The 21935-nt window shown below is 42.5% G+C and overlaps 1 protein-coding gene across 5 annotated transcripts in view; it reads right to left on the reverse strand.

The window, feature by feature from the left end:
• Nucleotides 1-8837: 8837 nt before the first annotated feature.
• Nucleotides 8838-21935, reverse strand: part of LOC111970956 (double-stranded RNA-specific editase 1-like) — a 62871-nt gene continuing 49773 nt past the window's right edge. For all 5 annotated transcript variants that reach the window (XM_023997740.2, XM_023997739.2, XM_023997741.2 and 2 more), the window contains 9 exons: nucleotides 19324-19398; nucleotides 16348-17321; nucleotides 15106-15220; nucleotides 14616-14784; nucleotides 14293-14447; nucleotides 14018-14186; nucleotides 12945-13126; nucleotides 11248-11426; nucleotides 8838-11047 (listed from right to left, as the gene is read on the reverse strand). In XM_023997740.2, coding sequence (XP_023853508.1) covers nucleotides 10871-11047; nucleotides 11248-11426; nucleotides 12945-13126; nucleotides 14018-14186; nucleotides 14293-14447; nucleotides 14616-14784; nucleotides 15106-15220; nucleotides 16348-17321; nucleotides 19324-19351 — 2148 coding nt within the window. In that variant the 5' untranslated portion in view covers nucleotides 19352-19398 and the 3' untranslated portion in view covers nucleotides 8838-10870. The remainder of the gene's footprint in view (nucleotides 11048-11247; nucleotides 11427-12944; nucleotides 13127-14017; nucleotides 14187-14292; nucleotides 14448-14615; nucleotides 14785-15105; nucleotides 15221-16347; nucleotides 17322-19323; nucleotides 19399-21935) is intronic.

The raw sequence follows: 21935 nt of genomic DNA on the forward strand, positions 1-21935 counted from the left end.
CTCACTGTCAACTGCGTTTATTTTCAGCAAACTTAACATGTGTAAATATTTATATGAACATAACAAGATTCAACAACTGAGAAATAAACTGAACAAGTTCCACAGACCTGTGACTAACAGAAATGGAATAATGTGTCCCTGAACAAGGGGGGGATCAAAATCAAAAGTAACATCAGTATCTGGTGTGGCCACCAGCTGCATTAAGTACTGCAGTGCATCTCCTCATGGACTGCACCAGATTTGCCAGTTCTTGCTGTGAGATGTTACCCCACTCTTCCACCAAGGCACCTGCAAGTTCCCGGACATTTCTGGGGGGAATGGCCCTAGCCCTCACCCTCCGATCCAACAGGTCCCAGACATGCTCAATGGGATTGAGATTTGGGCTCTTCGCTGGCAATGGCAGAACACTGACATTCCTGTCTTGCACAAAATCACGCACAGAATGAGCAGTATGGTGGCATTGTCATGCTGGAGGGTCATGTCAGGATGAGCCTGTAAGATGGGTACCACATGAGGGAGGAGGATGTCTTCCCTGTAACGCACAGCATTGAGATTGCCTGCAATGACAACAAGCTCAGTCCGATGATACTGTGACACACCGCCCCAGACCATGACGGACCCTCCCCCTCCAAATTGATCCCGCTCCAGAGTACAGGCCTCGGTGTAACGCTCATTCCTTCAACAATAAACGCAAATCTGACCATCACCCCTGGTGAGACAAAACCGCGACTCGTCAGTGAAGAGCACTTTTTGTCAATCCTGTCTGGTCCAGAGACGGTGGGTTTGTGCTCATAGGCGACGTTGTTGCCTGTGRTGTCTGGTGAGGACCTGCCTTACAACAGGCCTACAGGCCCTCAGTCCAGCCTCTCTCAGCCTATTGCGGACAGTCTGAGCACTGATGGAGGGATTGTGCCTTCCTGGTGTAACTTTGGCAGTTGTTGTTGCCATCCTGTACCTGTCTCGCAGGTGTGATGTTCAGATGTACCGATCCTGTGCAGGTGTTATTACACGTGGTCTGCCACTGCGACGGACGATCAGCTGTCTGCCCTGTCTCCCTGTCTTAGGCATCTCACAGTGCGGACATTGCAATTTATTGCCCTGTCCACATCTACAGTCATCATGCCTCCTTGCAGCATGCCTAAGGCACGTTCACGCAGATGAGCAGGGACCCTGGGCATCTTTCTTTTGGTGTTATTCAGAGTCAGTAGAAAGGCCTCTTTAGTATCCCAAGTTTTCATAACTGTGACCTTAATTGCCTACCGTCTATAAGCTGTTAGTGTCTTGACGACTGTTCCACAAGTGCATGTTCATTCATTGTTTATGGTTCATTGAACAAGCATGGGAAACAGTATTTAAACCCTTTACAATGAAGATCTATTTGGATTTTTACGAATTATCTTTGAAAGACTGGGTCCTGAAAGAGGGACGTTTCTTTTTTTGCTGAGTTTACTTTGGGAATTATGTTTCATAATATGTCAAACTTGCTTCAGTTGAATATAGCTATCTGCTATAAATCTCAAAATAACCTCATCTCAAAATGACACCAGTGTATCATGAACGTCTGCACAGGAGGTTGGTGGCACCTTAATTGTGCAGGAAGTGTTTGTGGTAATGGCTGGAGCGGTATTATTGGAATGGTATCAAATGGAAATCAGTAAATTGAAATAAATTCATTAGGCCCTAATCTATGGATTTCACATGAGTGGTAATACAGATATGCATCTGTTGATCACAGATACCTTTAAAAAAGGTAGGGGTGTGGATAAGAAAACCAGTCAGTATCTGGTGTGACCACTATTTTCCTCGGCAGCATGACACATCTCCTTCGCATAAAGTTGATCAGGCTGTTGACTGTGGCCTATGGAATGTTGTCCCACTCCTCTTCAATGGCTGTGCGAATTGGTGGATAGTTGCGGGAACTGGAACACACTGTCGTACACGTCGATCCAGAGCATCCCAAACATGCTCAATCGATGACATATCTGGTGAGTATGCAGGTCGTGAAAGAACTGTGACATTTTCAGCTTTCAGGAATTGTGTACAGATCCTTGAGAAATGAGGCAGTGTATTATCATGCTGAAACATCAGGTGATGGCGACGGGTGAACGGCAAGACAATGGGCCTCAGGATCTTGTCATGCTATCTCTGCCTTCAAATTGCCATCAATAAAATGCAATTGTGTTCGTTGTCCGTAGTTTATGCCTGCTCATACCATAACCCCACCACAGCCATGGGGCACTCTGTTCACAACATTGACATCAGCAAACCACTCACTCACACAACGCCATACACGTGGTCTGTGGTTGTGAGGTCGGTTGGACGTACTGCCAAATTCTCTAAAACRACGTTGGAGGCTTATGGTAGAGAATTTAACATTCAATTACAGTGCATTAGGAAAGTATTCAGACTCCTTCCCCTTTTCCACATTTTGTTACGTTACAGCCTTATTCTAAAATGGATTAAATACATTTCTTCCCTCATGAATCTACACACCATAATGACAAAGCAAAAACCGGTTTTTAGAAATGTTAGCAAATTTATACTTTTTAAAAACTGAAATACCTTATTTACATAAGTATTCAGACCCTTTGCTATGAGACTCGAAATTGAGCTCAGGTGCATCCTGTTTCCATTGATCATCCTTGAGATGTTTCTACAACTTGATTGGAGTCCACCTGTGGTCAATTTAATTGATTGGACATGATTTGGAAAGGCACACAACTGCCTATATATGGTCCCACAGTTGACAGTGCATGTCAGAGCAAAAACCAAGCAATGAGGTCGAAGGAATTGTCCGTAGAGCTCCGAGATAGGATTGTGTCAAGGCAAAGTTCTGGGGAAGGGTACCAAAAAATGTCTGCAGCATTGAAGGTTCCCAAGAACACAGTGGCCTCAATCATTCTTGAATGGAAGAAGTTTGGAACCATCAAGACTCTTCCTAGAGCTGGCAGCCCGGCCAAACTGAGCAATCGGGAGAGAAGGGCCTTGGTCAGGGAGGTGACCAAGAACCTGATGGTCACTCTGACAGAGCTCCAGAGTTCCTCTGTGGAGATAGAGGAACCTTCCAGACGGACAATGATCTCTGCAACACTCCACCAATCAAGCCTTTTTGGTAGCATGGCCAGATGGAAGCCACTCCTCAGTAAAAGCCACATGACAGCAGGCACCTAAAGACTCTCAGACCATGAGAAACAAGAAACAAGAAACGGATCAAAGTATAGAGAGATCCTTGATGAAAACCTGCTCCCGAGTACCTCAGATTGTGGCGAAGGTTCACCTTCCAACAGGACAACGACCCAAAGCACACAGCCAAGACAATGCAGGAGTGGCTTCGGGACAAGTCTCTGAATGTCCTTGAGTGGCCCAGCCAGAGCCTGGACTTGAACCCGATCTAACATCTCTGGAGAGACATGAAAATAGCTGTGCACCGATGCTCCCCATCCAACCTGACAGTGTTTGAGAGGATCTTCAGAGAAAAATGGGAGAAACTCCCCAAATGCAGGTGTGCCAAGCTTGTAGCGTCATACCCAAAAAGACTTGAGGCTGTAATCGCTGCCAAAGGTGCTCCAACAAAGTACTGAGTAAAGGGTCTGAATATTTTGCTGAAATTTGCTACATTTAAAAAATAAAAAAAACGTTTTAGATTTTGTCATTATGGCTTACTGTGTGTAGATTGATGAGGGGGGAAAACTATTTAATCCATTTTAGAATAAGGCTGTAACCTAACAAAATGTGGAACAAGTCAAATACTTTGCGAATGTACTGTATCTGGCAACAGCTCTAGTGGACATTCCTGCAGTCAGCATGCCAATTGCACACTTCCTCAAAACTTGAGACATTTGTGGCATGGTGATGTGTGACAAAACCGCACATTTTAAAGTGGCCTTTTATTGTCCCCGGCACAAGGTGCACTTGTGTAATGATCATGCTGTTTAATCAGCTTCTTGATATGTCACACCTGTCAGTTGAATGGATTATCTTGGCAAAGGAGAAATGCTCACTAACAGGGATGCAAACGAATTTGTGCACACGATTTGAGAGAAATAAGCTTTTGTGCGTATGGAACATTTCTGGGATCTTTTATTTCAGCTCATGAAATATGGTACCAACACTTACATGTTGCATTTATATTTTTGTTCAAACACATGGTTTGATGCCATTCCATTCGCTCCTTTCCAGCCATTATTATGAGTCGTCCTCCCCTCAGCAGCCTCCACTGACTTCTAGGTATGAATTTTACCCTTCATTTCATAGACTAAAACACAGTATGGACATTTGAAAATCACTCTGCCCTAAGATAATATTGTCAGTAAGAAAGAGACTAAAAGGATATCTGTCAACCTCTTACACACGAGCTGGTGCAAGCTGGTGGCATTTGATGTCTTTCTCCTGTCACTGGACAGCCACACTGGAGAAAGGGCAAACCTGTAATTGTCTCAAGAAGGTCAAAATGCAAATCTTAGCCGCCTCACTATCACCCATACAGTATACTCGTGAATAAATAGAGGGTCTGTTTTTTAATTACTCTGTCTGCTTCTTTTCAGGCTTTTGACCAGGCAGAAAAGTGTGAATATTGTACATTACCTGATGTCTCCCTTATTGGCCAATGTGGTGATGAAAAAAACAGTGGTCAGATACAGTAAACAACCACTTGAGACTATTGGATATAGCTGAACCATCTAAGAAATCCCATATGTTATCCCTAGAGTACGTGTGAAAGCTGTCAGGCTTTCACATTCAGCTAGAACATTTCTGTAGGCCTTATTCATTCTAGGCATCACCTGCCTCCCTGTGGAAAAAAGACTGGAGTTCATACCTGTTCAGCCTAGTGGTTAGAGCATTGGACTAGTAACCGAAAGGTTGCAAGATCAAATCCCCAAGCTGACAAGGTAAAAATTTAAATTCCAAATCTGTTGTTCTGCCCCTGAACAAGGCAGTTAACCCACTGTATCTAGGCTGTCATTGAAAATAAGAATTTGTTCTTAACTGACTTGCCTAGTTAAATAAAGGTACAAATAAAAAAAAATAAGGAAAGGTCATTCCTTCCCTATACCATGTTGGAATAGAACTGTCTGAAGAGGTGGCTACTCACTGTCTCCACATACTGTACATCAAGTCCACCAAGCAGAACATTTGAATGGAAATTTAAGCCTTGAACTAGTGTGACTCCTGTTGACATAAGGCTGTGTTTACACAGGCAGCCCAATTATGATATTGCTGGAATAGAACCGAGCTGATCTGATTGATCAACAGACAAATTAGTCAAAACGAATCTGAATTAGATCCGAATTGGGCTGCCTGTGTAAACGCATCCTTAGATGAATGATTCATGGTAGATGGGTGGTCCCTATAGAATGATCCCTGTGAGCGAAGTGGATACTGGATATTGGATAGCCACCATTACCAACAGCCATATAAGAAGACATTGGCCCATATAAATAAATGTCTTCCAATTTCGAGGAAAACAATGTCTCATTAAATATTTACTTTGACACTTCTAAAAGTGTAAGATATCTGGCAAAGAACTAGTTAATTAACCTCATGTTGTTATCTGAAATTTGGTTAAATGCCACGTAATGTCTCCAAACAATTGCCACCTGATTGCAAATGCCAAGAGCTGACATTCACATCACCTCATGCCAAGGTCAGCTCTGCAACGTAGAATTTGGCATCCTTCTTTGTAAAAAAAACAAAAAAAAACGTACTTGGGGATTGTATAATCTTTTAAAAAATGTTGCAGGTTTTTTATTGTAGTTTATTGTTTCTAACGCAAGTCGCCTATCTTCAGTTTGTGTAAATTAATTAATGTAAAGAGGTTTTAATGCTGTCCTTGTATTTTAAATGAAACAGTTTTGTAGCATCTGTTTCATGTGGCCTGATGGCAGAAATGTGTTTCCTTCTGCAGCCTCAGCAGAAAGCCTGGCATTAGCTTCTGTTCTGCGGTTCTTCAAGTCTCCGGAGACTTATTCTATGAAATAAACAACTAAGCAACGTGTAATGTGCCGTCTGATATCTATTCTAAGGCTATTTGCATGGCACACTGGTTCATTCTGTTGTAGCTTTCTCTTTTGCTGACCAATTGGACCAATGTACTGTATAGAAGTCAGCATTATATCGCCACTATTTGGGGTTGAGAATGAGATGCTCCCAAAATGAACATTAGGCCAACACAGCAGCATGGTTATAGGGTGGGTGGTATACAGCTGGTGAGGATGTCCTTCTGCTTTTAGGAATGTTACTATAGGAACTGAATGTTGTTAGGAACTCAAGTTTAGTCTTAATTTGCAGTGCATGGGGCTGGGGCTAGGAGGGGAGGATAAACACTGCTGATGTAGAGTTCTGTCTGTATCCTTACCATCTGTTAAGGACTAGTACTGGATGTACGTTGGGTCCACCGCTCCATTAGGTGGGTAATGGAGGTTGATTGTCATTGTCAGGGCAAATGAGCTGTGACAAATGAAAATATGTCCAAAAGGATGGACCACTACTGTATCCAAGTCAGGAGGTGGGAAATAAAAAGGGGGGGAGGATGTTACAAAAGTGTACACAAGGTATAACAAAAATATRTTGAAGCTATATGAACGTAAGTCTATATCCATGTTGTATTATAAATGTCATGCAATTTAATAGACACAATATTATTGGAAAGCCAAGAAAGTCATTTCCATTTTGACTGTATTCTACTACCAAATAATACTGTATATTTACATTTGTTAACTTAAGAGCATTGTCTTTTACAATAATATAACTTGATGTATCGTTTTGGACTTTGGAGAATTGTCTCTACAATACTATGAACTGAAATAGACAGGAGAGGGCTACAACAAATCTCCCAGCAGCCACATCTGTCAAGGTCATGGAGGGAGAACCGTTTTATTTTCACCTTTTAGAGACTTAACTTCCTGAAACATAATTTGCAGGTAAAAGATGAAAGTGGGGAAAGCATGAGGAGCTCTCTCCACTAATCCCACTTCCCCTTGACACACAGCCACTTTCCAGCATCATTCTTTCATTTGTCAATTTTCATGAATTTATTACCTGTAATGGGCAAAAAAAACATATTTGCCATTAAACATTTTTTTTGTTGGTATTTGGTCCAAAAATTTTGAAAGGTGTCAACAATTGGAATTGGCATGGAAACAGCCTGATTATTGAGAAGGTCTCTCTCGCTCTATTTTCTGTTTGTTTTGCTCCCTGTGGAGGCAGAAAGGACAGGTAATCCATGCAGAGATGATCTGACTCTCATGTAGCACAGGTGCAAGAGGCTGATATGACACAAAGTAACATCCCTGCACCACCTCATGTGGAGATAGTGTTAGGGATTGTCCAGATAACATTTAAAGTCTCTGTCCTGCGTTCCAGATTTATATGAAATATTTACCTAAAATTAAAGGTAGACTCAGTGAAATGACGTTGCCACGAGCAGCACTGGAGATATTGAGATGAGCGAGATGCAACACTTCGCTCTCACACAGTATCTGTGCTTGTACACTGTACAGCGTGGTAGCCACAGGACCAAAACAGCAGAGAAATTGAGCCTCGCGCTTCAATGCTCTTAGTTGTTGCAGAAATTGACCCACTATGCTCTTTACTTTCTGCATCTATGTCATATCGCTGAGTCTACCTTTAATTAAAATATGAATGAAATAGATGTCATTCCAAAAAATGATAATTAAGGATGTTAAAAAGCTGATTTTCTATGTGTCCCTGCTTGGCCTGAGTGGAAACAACAGAGGGGTTTGGGGGGGGAAGCATACACTTGGATATAAAAATTAGCTACCAACTCCACATGGGGCAGGGCTGCACACAGCCTAGCAAATAGCTAGTATGGATGTTCAAGATTTGGAAACATGATGGAACTCCTAGGGAATTTTACTATAACAGCAATTAATGCAGACTGATTATTTTACAAGTGTGTGTTGTCCATTGTCTGTCCATTGCTTTGTCACTATTCCTGTATTTTTGTTTGTGGTTTCTAGGCGCTACTGCAAGTTAGCTAGCTAACTGCTGCTACATATATCAGTCAATCACAGCAAACTAGGTTTCCTCTTGACATCCAACTTTTAGTTACAAACCACAGGATTTAAAATAGAAGGGAACGGTGAGATGGTTGTTGTGTGGAGGATCTACTTTTGCTTGCTTTCTTGTTGGCTAGCCAGCTAGCTAAGTTAATCTCGATAGCTAATGTTAGCATGCTAGCTTACTGCTTCTAAACAGCCAGCAGGCCAACTCTTACAAACTACAACATTTGAAATAGAAGTGACTGGCTTGATAGTTGTTATATAGGTGTTTGTTCTGTTTGTTAACACCAGCTGCTTGTGCGCCCTCATGAGCCTGTCTCCCTTAGACTCCTTCTCCCCACCAGAGAATTTGGGGGGGAAAAGGAAAAAGCTGCTGGACCAATCACAGAAAGACCTGTCCTGGCCAAGGAGGAGGATGTCATTCTACAAGCAAATATCAAGCATTTTTTGAGATGGGGTTTAACTGAGTGGGTTTTCTCKAATGTATTATTTGTCCACAACTACAAGAAAAGGACGAGTCAACAACATTATTTGGGTATGAGTAAACAGAATATAAGCTTTTAAAATTTTGATTTTCACTGGACAGTTACATTAATGCAAACAGAGCAGCTGCCTAGCATTGTGTTAACATCATTGCTATTACGCTATTTTCTATAAAATCATCATAGTGACACTTTTTACTTTTCATACATTTCTGTCACATTTTTCTTAAAATATTGTATTGTCAATATAATTGCTTTGTGTATAAAATTAGACATTACTTAATGCAGTGAACTCGGCAGCAAATAGTGTATGAAATGAAGAAAGACAACTATATACAACATCTACCTATGTTACCATTTATTATATTTCTCATTTATAGGTATTTTCTCATTTTCGACATGTATGATTTTTGTTTATCTGGTTTGTTTTATTCAATTTTTTCCTCATGCTTTATAGCGAGAGCTCATGCATTAGGGCCCTTATTCTAGAGACTACAGTGGACTGGGCACATCAATCAAACGGTGCATGGACCATTACAGGACGGCAAAAGACCCGGTCAAAGTTCACAGTCAACGCTCACAACTTGGTCAGAGAAAGCAAACATAGGTAGAGCAGACCCCTCAGAACACCCAAAGGTTGGGACGGAGTGATCAAAAGTTATTCACAACGGTTAACCAGCCATTCACTACTGATGCAGTTCAAAAAATGTGTTTTTTTAAACATCACAAGTTGTGCTAGGTCCCCTTTCAAAAACTGCAATTGCCTTGATTCTTGTGGATTCTTACAACTCTTTTTAAAATAAACAAATAAGAAAACATGCCAAGTGCGGATGAGAAGTGTGACAACACAGAAGGGGGAAAATGACAAAATGGGCTTATTCACGAGAGAAGTCCGATTCCAATGAGTATACTAGGATAAAGTACTGTACATGAACATTTCCGAGCCTGTTAGAAATACAGTTTGGGTATATTATCTTTTTTTGGTAAGATGTTAATGGTTAAAAATGACACAGAACAGGTCAAAAATKATCTACAGTTTCATACTTTTAAATTGCTACATTAACACAGAGATCCATTTCAATTCATTTAAAAATAAATAGTCCAAAGAGATGACATTGAGCAGTATAAAACACAGTAATCAAAATGAAGTGACCAGAACCTTTGTACAAACAAATATTACACATTAAAGAAACAAAAAGCAAATAGAAATCATCTTTGGTGAGGTAAGAAGGCTTATGATGACAGACAAGGAAAATTAGCTCAAGTCACCTCAACACTCATGGCTAAATATAAGCTAAAATTATTTCTGTCGTTTTTTTTTGTCAAGCTCCCAACAAATGGTACATGATGATAGCAAAATGTTGTCTGTGTGTTCAAATAGAAAGCAGTACATAAAGTCCACTGCATCTGTCTGGCAACCACAAGAGTGTGAGCCATCCTGCAAGAATATCTTTCCAAAGAAATGTACGTTTCAAAGGCCATATGTACTTTAGTATAATTTATGTCATTCACTGTAAAGGGAAAAATTAATCAAATCTTTTTCATAAGTTAATTAGGCCTACTTCAGATAGACTTAGATAAAACATGTCATTATCAGCATAGAAAGCATTCTCAATCAAATTTTCGGAATCAAAAAGCACACGTATCTATGACTATTCAAGAACAAACAAACATATCGTCCTCAGACAGTGCAATGCTTTATATCTCACAGCAGAAACAAAGAAAAGACTGCACATGAAAAGTGCAAGAGAGGACATCAGCCTTCAAGACAAGAGGCACGGGCACACCACTAATACTTAGGAAGAAGACAGCAAAATAGTTATTGTTATGACCACTACTGGGAGGTGAGCTTGAACGCTTTCTATATATTTGGCATAATCATACAGTGAGTGTAGACAAGGTTTGTCTGTAGATAGCCAACTGATTTCAGTCGATTTTTGCATGTACTGATTTATAAAATGTATCAACAAAATCCGTTTAAAAAATCCCAGGTTTCCAGTTGTACAGCTGTCGTATGTCACGTGTTAGGTTACTAGTGTAAGTGGAATAAACATCATTAAACTAACAAAACGTCAACAACAATCATTCGGTTGACGCGGACAATAACGGAGAACAAGCCTTTACAGCGATTCGTTGAGGAGAAACAATCGGACCAAATTCAACCAAATTCAATGTCTTACGGTCAAAAGTGGAGTGATCAGGAGAGGGAACAAGGGTTGGCTGAGCATCATCCAAAACACAGAACAAATCAAGTCTAAACAGCTGGTAGGGGTAGTATCTTCATCTGAGCCTCCTCTTCCTCCCGTGACAACAACCATACACATTTTAGAACAACATAGTCATTCTCTTTCGATGAAAACAATCCACTCAGGACTGGAGTGAGAACTGGTCCTGTTCGATAGGCTTCTTGACCCAGGCGCCCAGTCCTGCCTTGTGGAATTCCTTGGTCAGAGTCTGCTTGGCAGCATGGTACTCCATCGCTGCCTGTTTGGCGTCATGGTACAAGCTGGGTTTGGCACCTTTGATTCTCAGAGTCTGTGAAAGCTAAAGGCCGGAAGAGCGAGGTTTTAATTGGACAAGAATAAAACACGGTAAGAAATGATTCAACAATCAAGTGAACAAACACGATGTCAAACCTTTTAAATTGAGTTCTTGGAACATAATAAGTCTCAACTACCCAGCCACGCATAGCAACAGCCACCTGAGAGTATATAAGGTGTTGTGCGGGTTAATAAGTATCCTACCTTGCAGTATAGGCGCACCCAGCGGCTGTAAAGGGCGTGCTTGCAGAGCCTCGAGGGCCGTCCCAAGTCGTCCTTGCCTGTCATCGCGTTGATAACCTCTAACCCCTGGTCTCCCACAGCCCAGTTCACACTGAAGTTAGGAGCTTTACCCGGTTGCCGTGCTTCTGTGTTGCTTATTCCTGCAGGGAAGAGAAAGTGACATAAAAWGATTCCTTTGTGAGATATACAGTACCATTCAAAAGTTTGGAAACACCTACTCATTCAAGGGTTTTTCTWAATTTTTTACTATTTTCTACATTGTAGAATAATAGTGAAGACATCAAAACTATGAAATAACACACATGGAATAATGTAGTCATTTTATATTTGAGATTCTTCAAAGTAGCCACCCTTTGCCTTGATGACAGCTTTGCACACTCTTGACATTCTCTCAACCAGCTTCTTAAAGTAGTCACCTGGAATGCATTTCAATTAACAGGTGTGCCTTGTTAAAAGTTAATTTGTAGAATTTCTTTCCTTCTTAATGTGTTTGAGCCAATCAGTTGTGTTGTGACAAGGTAGGGGTGGTATACAGAAGATAACCCTATTTGGTAAAAGACCAAGTCCATATTATGGAAAGAACAGGTTAAATAAGCAAAGAGAAACAACAGTCCATCAATAATTTAAGACATGAAGGTCAGTCAATGCGGAACATTTCAAGAACTTTGAAAGTTTCTTCAAGTGCAGTTGCAAAAACCATCAAGCGCTATGATGAAACTGGCTCTCATGAGGACCGCCACAGGAAAGGAAGACCCAGAGTTACCTCTGCTGCAGAGGATAAGTTCATTAGAGTTACCAGCCTCAGAAATTGCAGCCCACATAAATGCTTCACAGAGTTCAAGTAACAGACACATCTCAACATCAACTGTTCAGAGGAGACTGTGTGAATCAAGGCCTTCATGTTCAAATTGCTGCAAAGAAACCACTACTAAAGGAGAAGAGACTTGCTTGGGCCAAAAACACAAGCAATGGACAGTAGACAGGCGGAAATCTGTCCTTTAGTCTGATGAGTCCAAATTTGAGATTTTTGTTTCCTACTGCCATGTCTTTGTGAGACACAGAGTAGGTGAACGGATGATCTTCGCATGTGTGGTTCCCACCATGAACCATGGAGGAGATATGATTGTGTGGGGGTGCTTTGCTGGTGACACAGTCAGCGATTTATTTAGAATTCAAGGCAGACTTAACCAGCATGGCTACCACAGCATTCTGCAGCAATATGCCATCCCATCTGGTTTGCGCTTAGAGCGACTATCATTTGTTTTTCAACAGGACAATGACCAGGGCTATATGATCCCATGTGTGTTATTTCATAGTTTTGATGTCTTCACTATTATTCTACAATGTAGAAAATAGTACAAATAAAGAAAAACCCTTGAATGAGTAGGTGTGTCCAAAACTTTTGACTGGTACTNACACCTCCAGGCAGTGTAAGGGCTATATGATTCCATATGTGTTCTTTCATAGGTTTGATGTCTTCACTATTATTCTACAATGTAGAAAATAGAACAAATAAAGAAAAACCCTTGAACTAGTAGGTGCGTCCAATCTTTTGATTGGTACTGTGTGGTTTTCAGGACAATCCAGGGGCTGTTGTCTGACATAAACTAAGTGGGAGCAGGATGTGGGATGAGTAGGACGACAGCCAGACCCCTTACCGCTCAGAAGTGGCCGGTTGAGGTTGAACGTCTGAGGCAGGTCCTCAATGTCAGCGATCCTCTGGTACATGGCTCTGGAGAGGTGGTCTGCGTGGTACAAGCTGCCCAGGATGATGCTGGAGAAGTAGATGGGCTCTGTGAAGTAACACATCAGAGAGCCCTGGATCCCTACTACGTTCCACCTGAGAGAAGGGCGGTAGTGAGAGGTGGTGTTCAAAGGGAGCCACTGCTTTTGAGTCACATGACCTTTTGAGTCTCACCACCTCAAAGCACAGACATTTCTGAGTGCACGATACGGATAAGACCCAAGTCTAAGTTAAAAAATATTCTTGACATTTTGGATTTTACCCTGAACATTTCGATCATTCTGAACGCAGAGGTTGAATTTGAAAAAGTCTTCTTGTGCCCTGTTTTTCTCCACCTAATAATGCAACTTGGGTTGAAGAAAATAATATGTAATAGCCTCTCAGTTGGACGTTTCCTATTTTGCGAACACTAAGCTCCACTTTTAGTGATGAAGGGTGTTTATTGCCTGGTGTCAGATGCTATTCAAATGATTCTGATTAGTGCATTCCTCAGGCTAGCTACCCTCTCTCAAGTCCCAATCACTCTGCCAACAGAGCAGTGCTACAGGTGTGATTATGCTAGAGCCGTGATTAGCCCTTTGATTAATCTCCACGGAAATGGCATCCCTGCTGGGAGTGCCCTAGGAACTGTAACAGCTGCTCAAACTGCAGGTGTGTAATCATGAACAATATTGTTGATTTACAACACTTTAGATCTCAGTAAAGTTTGTTAGATTGTTTCTTCAAGGCTTGTTCTCTGGGCTTTTTCTGTCCGTGCGACTTGCTCAAGCAAAAGCCTTTGCGGCTATCTCTGACTTGTGAAAAGTCGGGACGAAGTTCACAGTAATGGCAGAAACGCTAGATTTACATTGTTGGTGTTTTTTTTAATATGACATTTAAATCTTCATTCCATGAAAATGACTGGACACCTTCTGTATGGTTATAGTTTGACTGGTTGCTAAAATGAAAACATAGTAACAAGGAGTGGTGTCAAAGACAGATACAGACCTGGCGATCTTATCACTGCAGGACATGGTGAGCAGCCTCTCTCCCTGCAGCACCCCGTCCCAGGTCTGGGTGGTGTTACTGACTTTCACAGGGATGGTCCCCTCCCCAGACTCTATCTTGGTCCTCAGCTGACCACGAGCCTTCCTGTTAGGGTGCCTGTCTCCCTGATCTGTGGATGACATGGAAAGGAAATAAGCCTTAAAAATGGCGAAGAAGAAGCATTTTAAAATGAAGAAGAAGAAGAAGAAGAAGAGCCACCTAGGGAGAAGTCTCACCCTCAAAGGCAGCCTCGTGGGGGGAGAAGATGCGTGCGTCTCCGCAGGGCGACGTGCTGATGTACAGGTGGAACTGCACGTTGTCCTTCAGACGGAAGCCCTGCTTGTTCTCACACCTCGTGAACATCGACTTCTGCTGCTCCTCTCTGTTGTTACTATGGCAGACAGACAGCCAGCCAAATGGACAGACAGATGTGTGGTGAGAAAAGGGTAACCGTTTCTCTACATTGGCCTTTGTTTCTTCTGGTAAAAAGTCATTTTCTTGGAGCGTTGTTGATCAGTCAGTTTCTACTAACCCAGTCTCCGTGGTTACAGTGACTTACCTGAGGAAGTGCTCCAGCTGTGCGTACAGGTACCTAAGGAGGGAACGACGAGCAATGATCTCAGCATGGCAGTCGTTCAAAGCCAGGCCGCGGTCGCTCATGTACTCGCCGTTTATACACTTGGTCCCCGTGGTAACACAGATCACTTGTGCCTCCTTGACATCGGTGCCTGGGTGGGATGTGTGGATTGTGAGACAAGAACGGTTTAAAATGGTACATGAACGACATAGTCTACTGAATAGAGTATATCATATTTTTCTCTTGTGTCATGATGAAGTGATAACATCAACTAGGAAATGTGAAGTGATACCTATTCCACAATGTAAAATACACAAACATATTTTGTGATTAGTCTCTAATGAAACCCCCAGTTGTGATCCACGCAGCACCAGTGGGGGGCTCTCGATTCGACAGAGAATCAGAGATTAACAATCAAGTTAAAGTAAAAGTTCCTTTGGGGGGGGGGGAAATAAAGTTATTCTAACAGTACCTGTTGTCATGACAATGCCTGCCAGGACTTTCCGTCGTGCGTGAGGGGATGTGAAGTTATCCGTCAGCTCACTGAACTTGTCAATTACCAGACCGGACACAGCATCAGCTAGAACCTGAAATAACCACCACGCAGAGCATGAGATACCGGGYTTCTGCATCATGACATCAGAAGAAAAACCCAGGCCTTAAAACCAGAGACTAAACCCAGACAGAATAGAAGGCAATACACAGAGACGGGGAGGGAGGAGAGGGGAAAGTTCCAGGAGAAGTTTAAACGTTATGATGATCACCTTTCTGGCTTATCATATTAGCTCTGATCTATGATCAACTGGAACTCTATCCAAAACCTCCACATGAACGTGTACATTAGAAATCACAGAGGCAATGACAACCCAGGGTACCCCTAAGAGACACTGCTTTCTCAAACCGAAGCTCAGGTAGCAGAACAGAAGACAGGCTAGTGCAGTATAATAGATTAGTGGTGCCTACTTCTTCAGGGATCAGACATACCAACTGCAGATAAAAGGGTTTAGATAGGGATGAGTGACAGACAAGACACCAGGGAGCTTAAACGCCGCGACGCAAATCATCCATCCGCTTCATTGACGGATCTGTTCTAAAACAGGCCAACGGAGCAGGCAGCTTGTCTAATCAATAGGTATGTTTGAATAGCATTCAGGAGCTGATGTTAATTACGATTGCAGTTTCATTGACCTTGCCTCGTCAGTCGTTATCTCAGGCAGGAGGGATTAGGGGTACGGGATTAAGTGATGTGTAAATAGATTTGAGTGTACACAATGCAACGTGGAACGTTCAAGGCTGTAATGCGCCACTGTCTCTCAAAGCCTCGTCTCCTTTTCAATCAAGCCCTGTCAGAGGCTTATAATGAGCTGGTTAAACCATTAAGTCAATTAAACTGAGAATAGTTCATAGGACGTGAACACTGAATACTGCCTGCAATGCAGGATGAACCAAACGGACATATCTGACCATTGCGCTCTTATTTCATGGGGTTAAACCACCCAGATAGAGTTAAGACGAGTCTCTGYATACTACTACAATTGTTCTACTGCTCCACAAGATTTCCGATGGGGAGAGGGAGTTTGTCCTGCGTTATGAGTTTACTATGTGCTATTCTGTGCCTTATATTCAAAGTAAAGCTTTTCAAATAACCAAATGAAACAATCATGTCATTCAACAGTCTCTGAGTGAACGTGTTGTCGGCAGTAGTAGTTCTTACCTGTGGCAGGTGCAGTTGCAAGCCCTCTCTGGGTATGGGCTGTCTGGACGGTGTCTGGTCCAGTTGCATGTTAAAGAGGGCAGAGAGAGCAGCCTGCGCCGCCCGGGCCTTGGCCAGCTTCTTATTGCGGCCTGAGCCTTGGAACGTCTGTGTGTCCACCACCACGGACATGGCAAAGTTCTTGGCGTGGCTCTCTCCACTCTCTGACACAAAGTCGTACTTTAGCCCKGGTCGTAGTTCGTTGAGGATCATGACAGGGTTCTTGGCAATAGCGGGGGAGACRAAGGCTGGGAYGGAGGRGGTGGGTGGTAGGCCTAACGAGGACTGACTCAGGCCGGTAGTACCTGAGTTCGCTAGCAGGGGGTACTCTACTAGTCCCAGGGWGCTGAAGGAGCCATTGGTACCGTTAGAGCCCAGGTAGAARGACTCCTCCGKAGGGGCMGGGGTYTCAAACCCATTAAACAACATGTCCGGGAAGTCRGCCTGGTCGGAGGTAAAGTCTGTGTTGACYGTTAGCGTCCGACCCATTGCCATGTGCGCCTCGGAGGCGTTGGGGAACTGAACGAACGACCGCAGAGCCTTCTCAGCCGAGTTGAGCTTAGCCTTCTTCTTGGTGGGGCCGGAGCCCTCGAACAGCTGCCCATTGACCTCGACAGTCATGACRAACACGGGCGCGTGGACCGGACCGGTCTGWGACARCAGCTTGTACTGCAGYCCAGGCTTGATCTCATTCAGCTGCATCAGGGCATTTTTGGGCAGAATGGGCCCGGGCATTTTCTTACGCTTCTTGGGCCTGTACTTGTTATTGTGATGCCCGTTATTACCCTCTTCTAAGGGACGCTTTCTGCCCCCTCCACACCCTGCACTGCCCCCATTAGGGAGGTGAGCTGCCCCCTCACCCCCCAACCCCTCCTTGGAGGAGGAGCCCACGTTGTCCAGGTTGCGGTTTTCCTTAACGTCGGTGCTGCTGGAACCTGCGGTGCCCAGAAAGAGTAACTTACAACGCCTTCGTTGCAGGATCTTGTAAATGTAAAATTTAGAGATTCCTTTATCTCTCTTTGTAACTGGACAAGTGATGTGTGTTCCTTTGTATGTTAGATTTTCAAAGAGTTATAAGTAGTCCTTATAGAAAACACTATGTTAAATACACAGTAATATTAGTATCACCACTAACCTTCAATACAATCAAAGGGGGGGCTGAATAAAACTTGATGAAAGGACTGATTTCTGAGGAAAATCTTTAGATTTTATTTATTCATGTATTTTTCGGAATAAGCACTACCAAAGACCTAGGCAGTGTAAATACAAAAGTAACTCCACAAAAATGTCTAAACATTTCAGTGTTGTCATCCGGCTCCTGATTATCTATTCATCTGTGTTATTGAAGAACTGGCTCTCAAAACTTCTAGAAACGTCCTGTGAAGGACTGCATGACCAATTTAACTGTAAGGCTTGTATTTATCATGGTATCAATAAATTAGGTGTAGCTGTGGTTGAGGGAACACATATCGCCACGTCCTGATTATAAAGCTGATGGAACTTGGTGTAAATTTTCATTTATAACATCCTCCAGCAAAAGCTCGATAGGTTACTCCTTTCGGCGCTCAGGGATAAAATACATCCTTGTACAAAATGCAGGAGGAGAGAAGAAGGAAGCGACAACGGGGCTTGGAAAGAAGAGGGACAAAATAAGGATATCGTCACCTCCCAAAATGGAGACAAACAAACAAGTGTTTTCTGGGATTTTCATGCACCACCGCAGTCAAAAACATATTCAAATAATCATTTTATTTTCGTTCTAATTTAGCTCTGGACCAAGCTGTATATCATCATTTTATCAAACAAAGTGTACAGAGTATATAGCGGTAAAGGAAATAACAAGCATGCAAGAGAAAATATAAACAGTGTAAAAAACACAATGCTGCTAGCGCCCAGCGCAACAGGAGTGGAGTTGTGATTACAACCCTGTTGGGAAAGAGAGATTATTGAACAACAGAGCGTTGTGATTGACCACGCCATGACAACACTGTCCGTCGCCAACCATGCTCAGTTCTGACCCAGACACACATACACACAAACACATCCACCAGAAAGCCCTTGAGTAACCTTGGCAACGTCTGCCCGCCAACAACCCCTCCCTGCAGTGAGGACGTCCCTGACCAACACAGTAATCCAAGTGAGCTCCCGTCTGGGTTGGGCTTGGTGTAACAGGGAAGCGGGAGGATTAGGGCTGTCCTAACACATAACATGTCCTAACATCATAACTGTCAAGTGTGTAATGGGATCTATGTGATGGTCCTGGGGCAACGCACTGCCAGCCAAAGCACTGAATTCAACATCTGCTCCATACTGTGGGCATAGATACATACAGCCCCTCTCTCTCTCTGTACCTTACCAACATGAGGCAGCCTCATTGGGCTTGGAATTGTGTTGTTGTTGTTGTTGGCAAACCCTGTATTTTGACTATAGAAAGAGAATCCTTTCCTCAATAACCCTCCCAGGCTTGTTGCAGGCAGTTTAAGGCTGAACTATAACTGCTCCCAGAACCTAGAGGAGGTACTCTGTGGGGTTTTAGAAGCTTTGAGAAGGGGAGCAGGGGGTCAAGCTTACAATCCGTCTCTTAAAATGGTCTGAAATAACGCAGGAGATATCCCCTCATCTCCCCCTGAATGGGAGATTAAACTCTGATCCTACCCTCCTGAGCCAGGAAACACAGTCTGATGACACTTTCTCAAGGTCAATCCGACACAAACAAATCAGGGAGAGGAGATTTAATACATTGTAGGCCTACAATTCTGGATTCCTTCCAATAAGGTTGTGTTATTGCTAACAGTATTCAATTTGAAAACATATAACCAAGTAAATAGTTTTGCACTACTAGGGATATTATATTATTAGTGTGTGTAAGCACTTCACAAGCATAACAGCAAGTGGAGGGACCGGAGTGGTGAAATGGTGGTGGGGGGGGCGACTCACTCATGCTCTCTTCTTCATCTCCCTCCATGGTGAAGAACCTCGGCTGGTTACGGGGCTGCTTCACACCAGCTCGACCTGTAGGACAGACAGACAGACAGACAGACAGACAGACAGACAGACAGACAGACAGACAGACAGACAGACAGACAGACATCAGAAAGGAATCTTGAGGTATCCTGCTTTACAGCGCATTCGGAAAGTATTCAGACCAATTTACTTTTTGTTCCACATTTTGTTACGTTMCAGACTTATTCTAAAATGGATTGAATTCGTTTTTTTTCTCTCATCAACCTACACACAATACCCCATAATGACATAGCAAAAACAGGTTTTTCGAATTTTTTGCAAATGTATTGAAAATTAAAACTGAAATATCACATTAACATAAGTATTCAGACCCTTTACTCAGTACTTTGTTGAAGCAGCTTTGGCAGCGATTACAGCCTCGAGTCTTCTTGGGTATGATGCTACAAGCTTGGCACACCTGTATTTGGGAGTTTCTCCCATTCTTCACATCAGATCCACTCAAGCTATGTCAGCTCAACCCAACTGAGATGGTTTGGGATGAGTTGGACCGCAGAGTGAAGGAAAAGCAGCCAACAAGTGCTCAGCATACTCATTCAAGACTGTTGGAAAAGCATTCCTCATGAAGCTGGTTGGGAGAATGCCAAGAGTGTGCAAAGCTGTCATCAAGGCAAAGGGTGGCTACTTTGAAGAATCTCAAATATATTTGGATTTGTTTAAAATATATATATTTTTATTTCACCTTTATTTAACCAGGTAGGCCAGTTGAGAACAAGTTCTCATTTACAACTGCGACCTGGCCAAGATGAAGCAAAGCAAAGTGTTTAACACTTTTTTGGTTACTACACAATTCCATACATGTTATTTCATAGTTTTGATGTCTTTACAATTATTCTACAATGTAGAAAATAGTAAAAATAAAGAAAAACCCTGGAATGAGTTGGTGTGTCCAAACTTTTGACTGGTACTGTATATATTCAGCATCTGGACTAATCCTGTCCATGCCGACAGACCATATAGGTCTGGGCGGTCTTTTGTGACTTTAATATCTGTCCCATTATCCCTCGGTTTCAACTAGCTCAGCGTTTCCCATACTGAAATCAATTAAATCACGCTTGGTGTGGTTGTAGACGTGGTTGTAATAAACAGAGCAATTTTCTGTTTTCTTCCTACAAATGTGGCTCTACTTTTAAATCATTTAAGCTTGAAAATATTATGACCCCCATCACTGAAAGATAAGACTCTCAGAACAAATATGTGTCTTCTGTTTCCCTCTACAAGCCGTACAGGACTCCGAATGGACAAGACCAGACACTAAATCAGGCAGGGGGAGAAAGAATGGTGCATTATTTTCTACACAGAAGACCATACAAAAGCATGGCATGATGATCTTCTGAACTTTTCAATACCCTTCTGATGCATTTCAGTCCCTTGAAACTATACTTCCTTCAGATTGAAATACTGTCAAAAGTACTGTCGGACTGATTTGTAATAAAGTGTCATAGCCCAAATTTTAAAAAGTCAACATTAGTCGTTGATTACATAACTCGGTGGGGTCGCAAAAACATTTTGATATGAAAATGGGGTCGTGGGTCAAAAAMGTTTGGGAACCCCTGAACTAGCACTTCTGGGAAATGCTGCAGTTCACACACTCTACAGTACAGTAGCCTCTGAGGTTCATTTGAGAATACACAGGAAGTCTACAGAAATATAATACCTAAATTATATTTCCCCAGACAGTCATGAAAAAAAACGTCCATGTTAAACATACAGTATCAATGCTACAGCATATAAGATTGCAACACACTGATGGAATGGACTATCGGATGTCTGAAAATAGCCTACCGAGCGTAAAGTTAAGTGTAACCAGCACAAATGAGCATGACAGTGATAGCAACTGTAGGAAGCAATGGGCCGAGCRATATACCCTTGCCATCGGGAGGAAACTACCGTTCATGGTGTTAATCTCAGATACTATATCAACCCACAAACAGACAGAGCGAAAAGTCAGGGAGAGAGGGAGCAGAAAGGAGAAAGAGTAAATCAATATAATAATTGTAAAACAGAAAAACAGCCTCAAGCTAATCTAACTCTACTGTTCCATTTTACACGGGACATTTCTCCAGCCAATCAACCCCACAGTCACAGAGCACTAAGGAAGCTGTTGCATATGTTCATTTGCTGCGGGAAATCATATAATTAAATAGTGATTGAATCTACAGTTTATACATCAGTCAATACAAGCTGTATTGTWTCGGGCATACTGTCATTTTCCCAATACTCATCTCCACAATCTATCTTGACCAAAGCCAAGAAATGTGGAAAGATAGTAGTCTGTTCTCTCTATTTCTCCCTGTGGGATTAAATAGGGTGTTAGATTTGTATTCCGCCTCCCCCCCCCCAATGGTCTGTGGTGTGGCGATAACAGCATAGCACTTCTGTAGAGGGAAGAGTAGTCATCAGAATGAGATGCAGTATAGGGATGCATAGGGACACTGAGGGGATAAACCAATTGCATTGGCGGGTTACAGAAACTCTCAGTGTTGTCCACACAGTTATTTTTCAGAAGAGAGGGGAGAGACCCTTGA

This window comes from Salvelinus sp. IW2-2015, linkage group LG12 (assembly GCF_002910315.2).
Source record: "Salvelinus sp. IW2-2015 linkage group LG12, ASM291031v2, whole genome shotgun sequence".
In the NCBI taxonomy this organism is placed as follows: Eukaryota; Metazoa; Chordata; class Actinopteri; order Salmoniformes; family Salmonidae; genus Salvelinus; species Salvelinus sp. IW2-2015.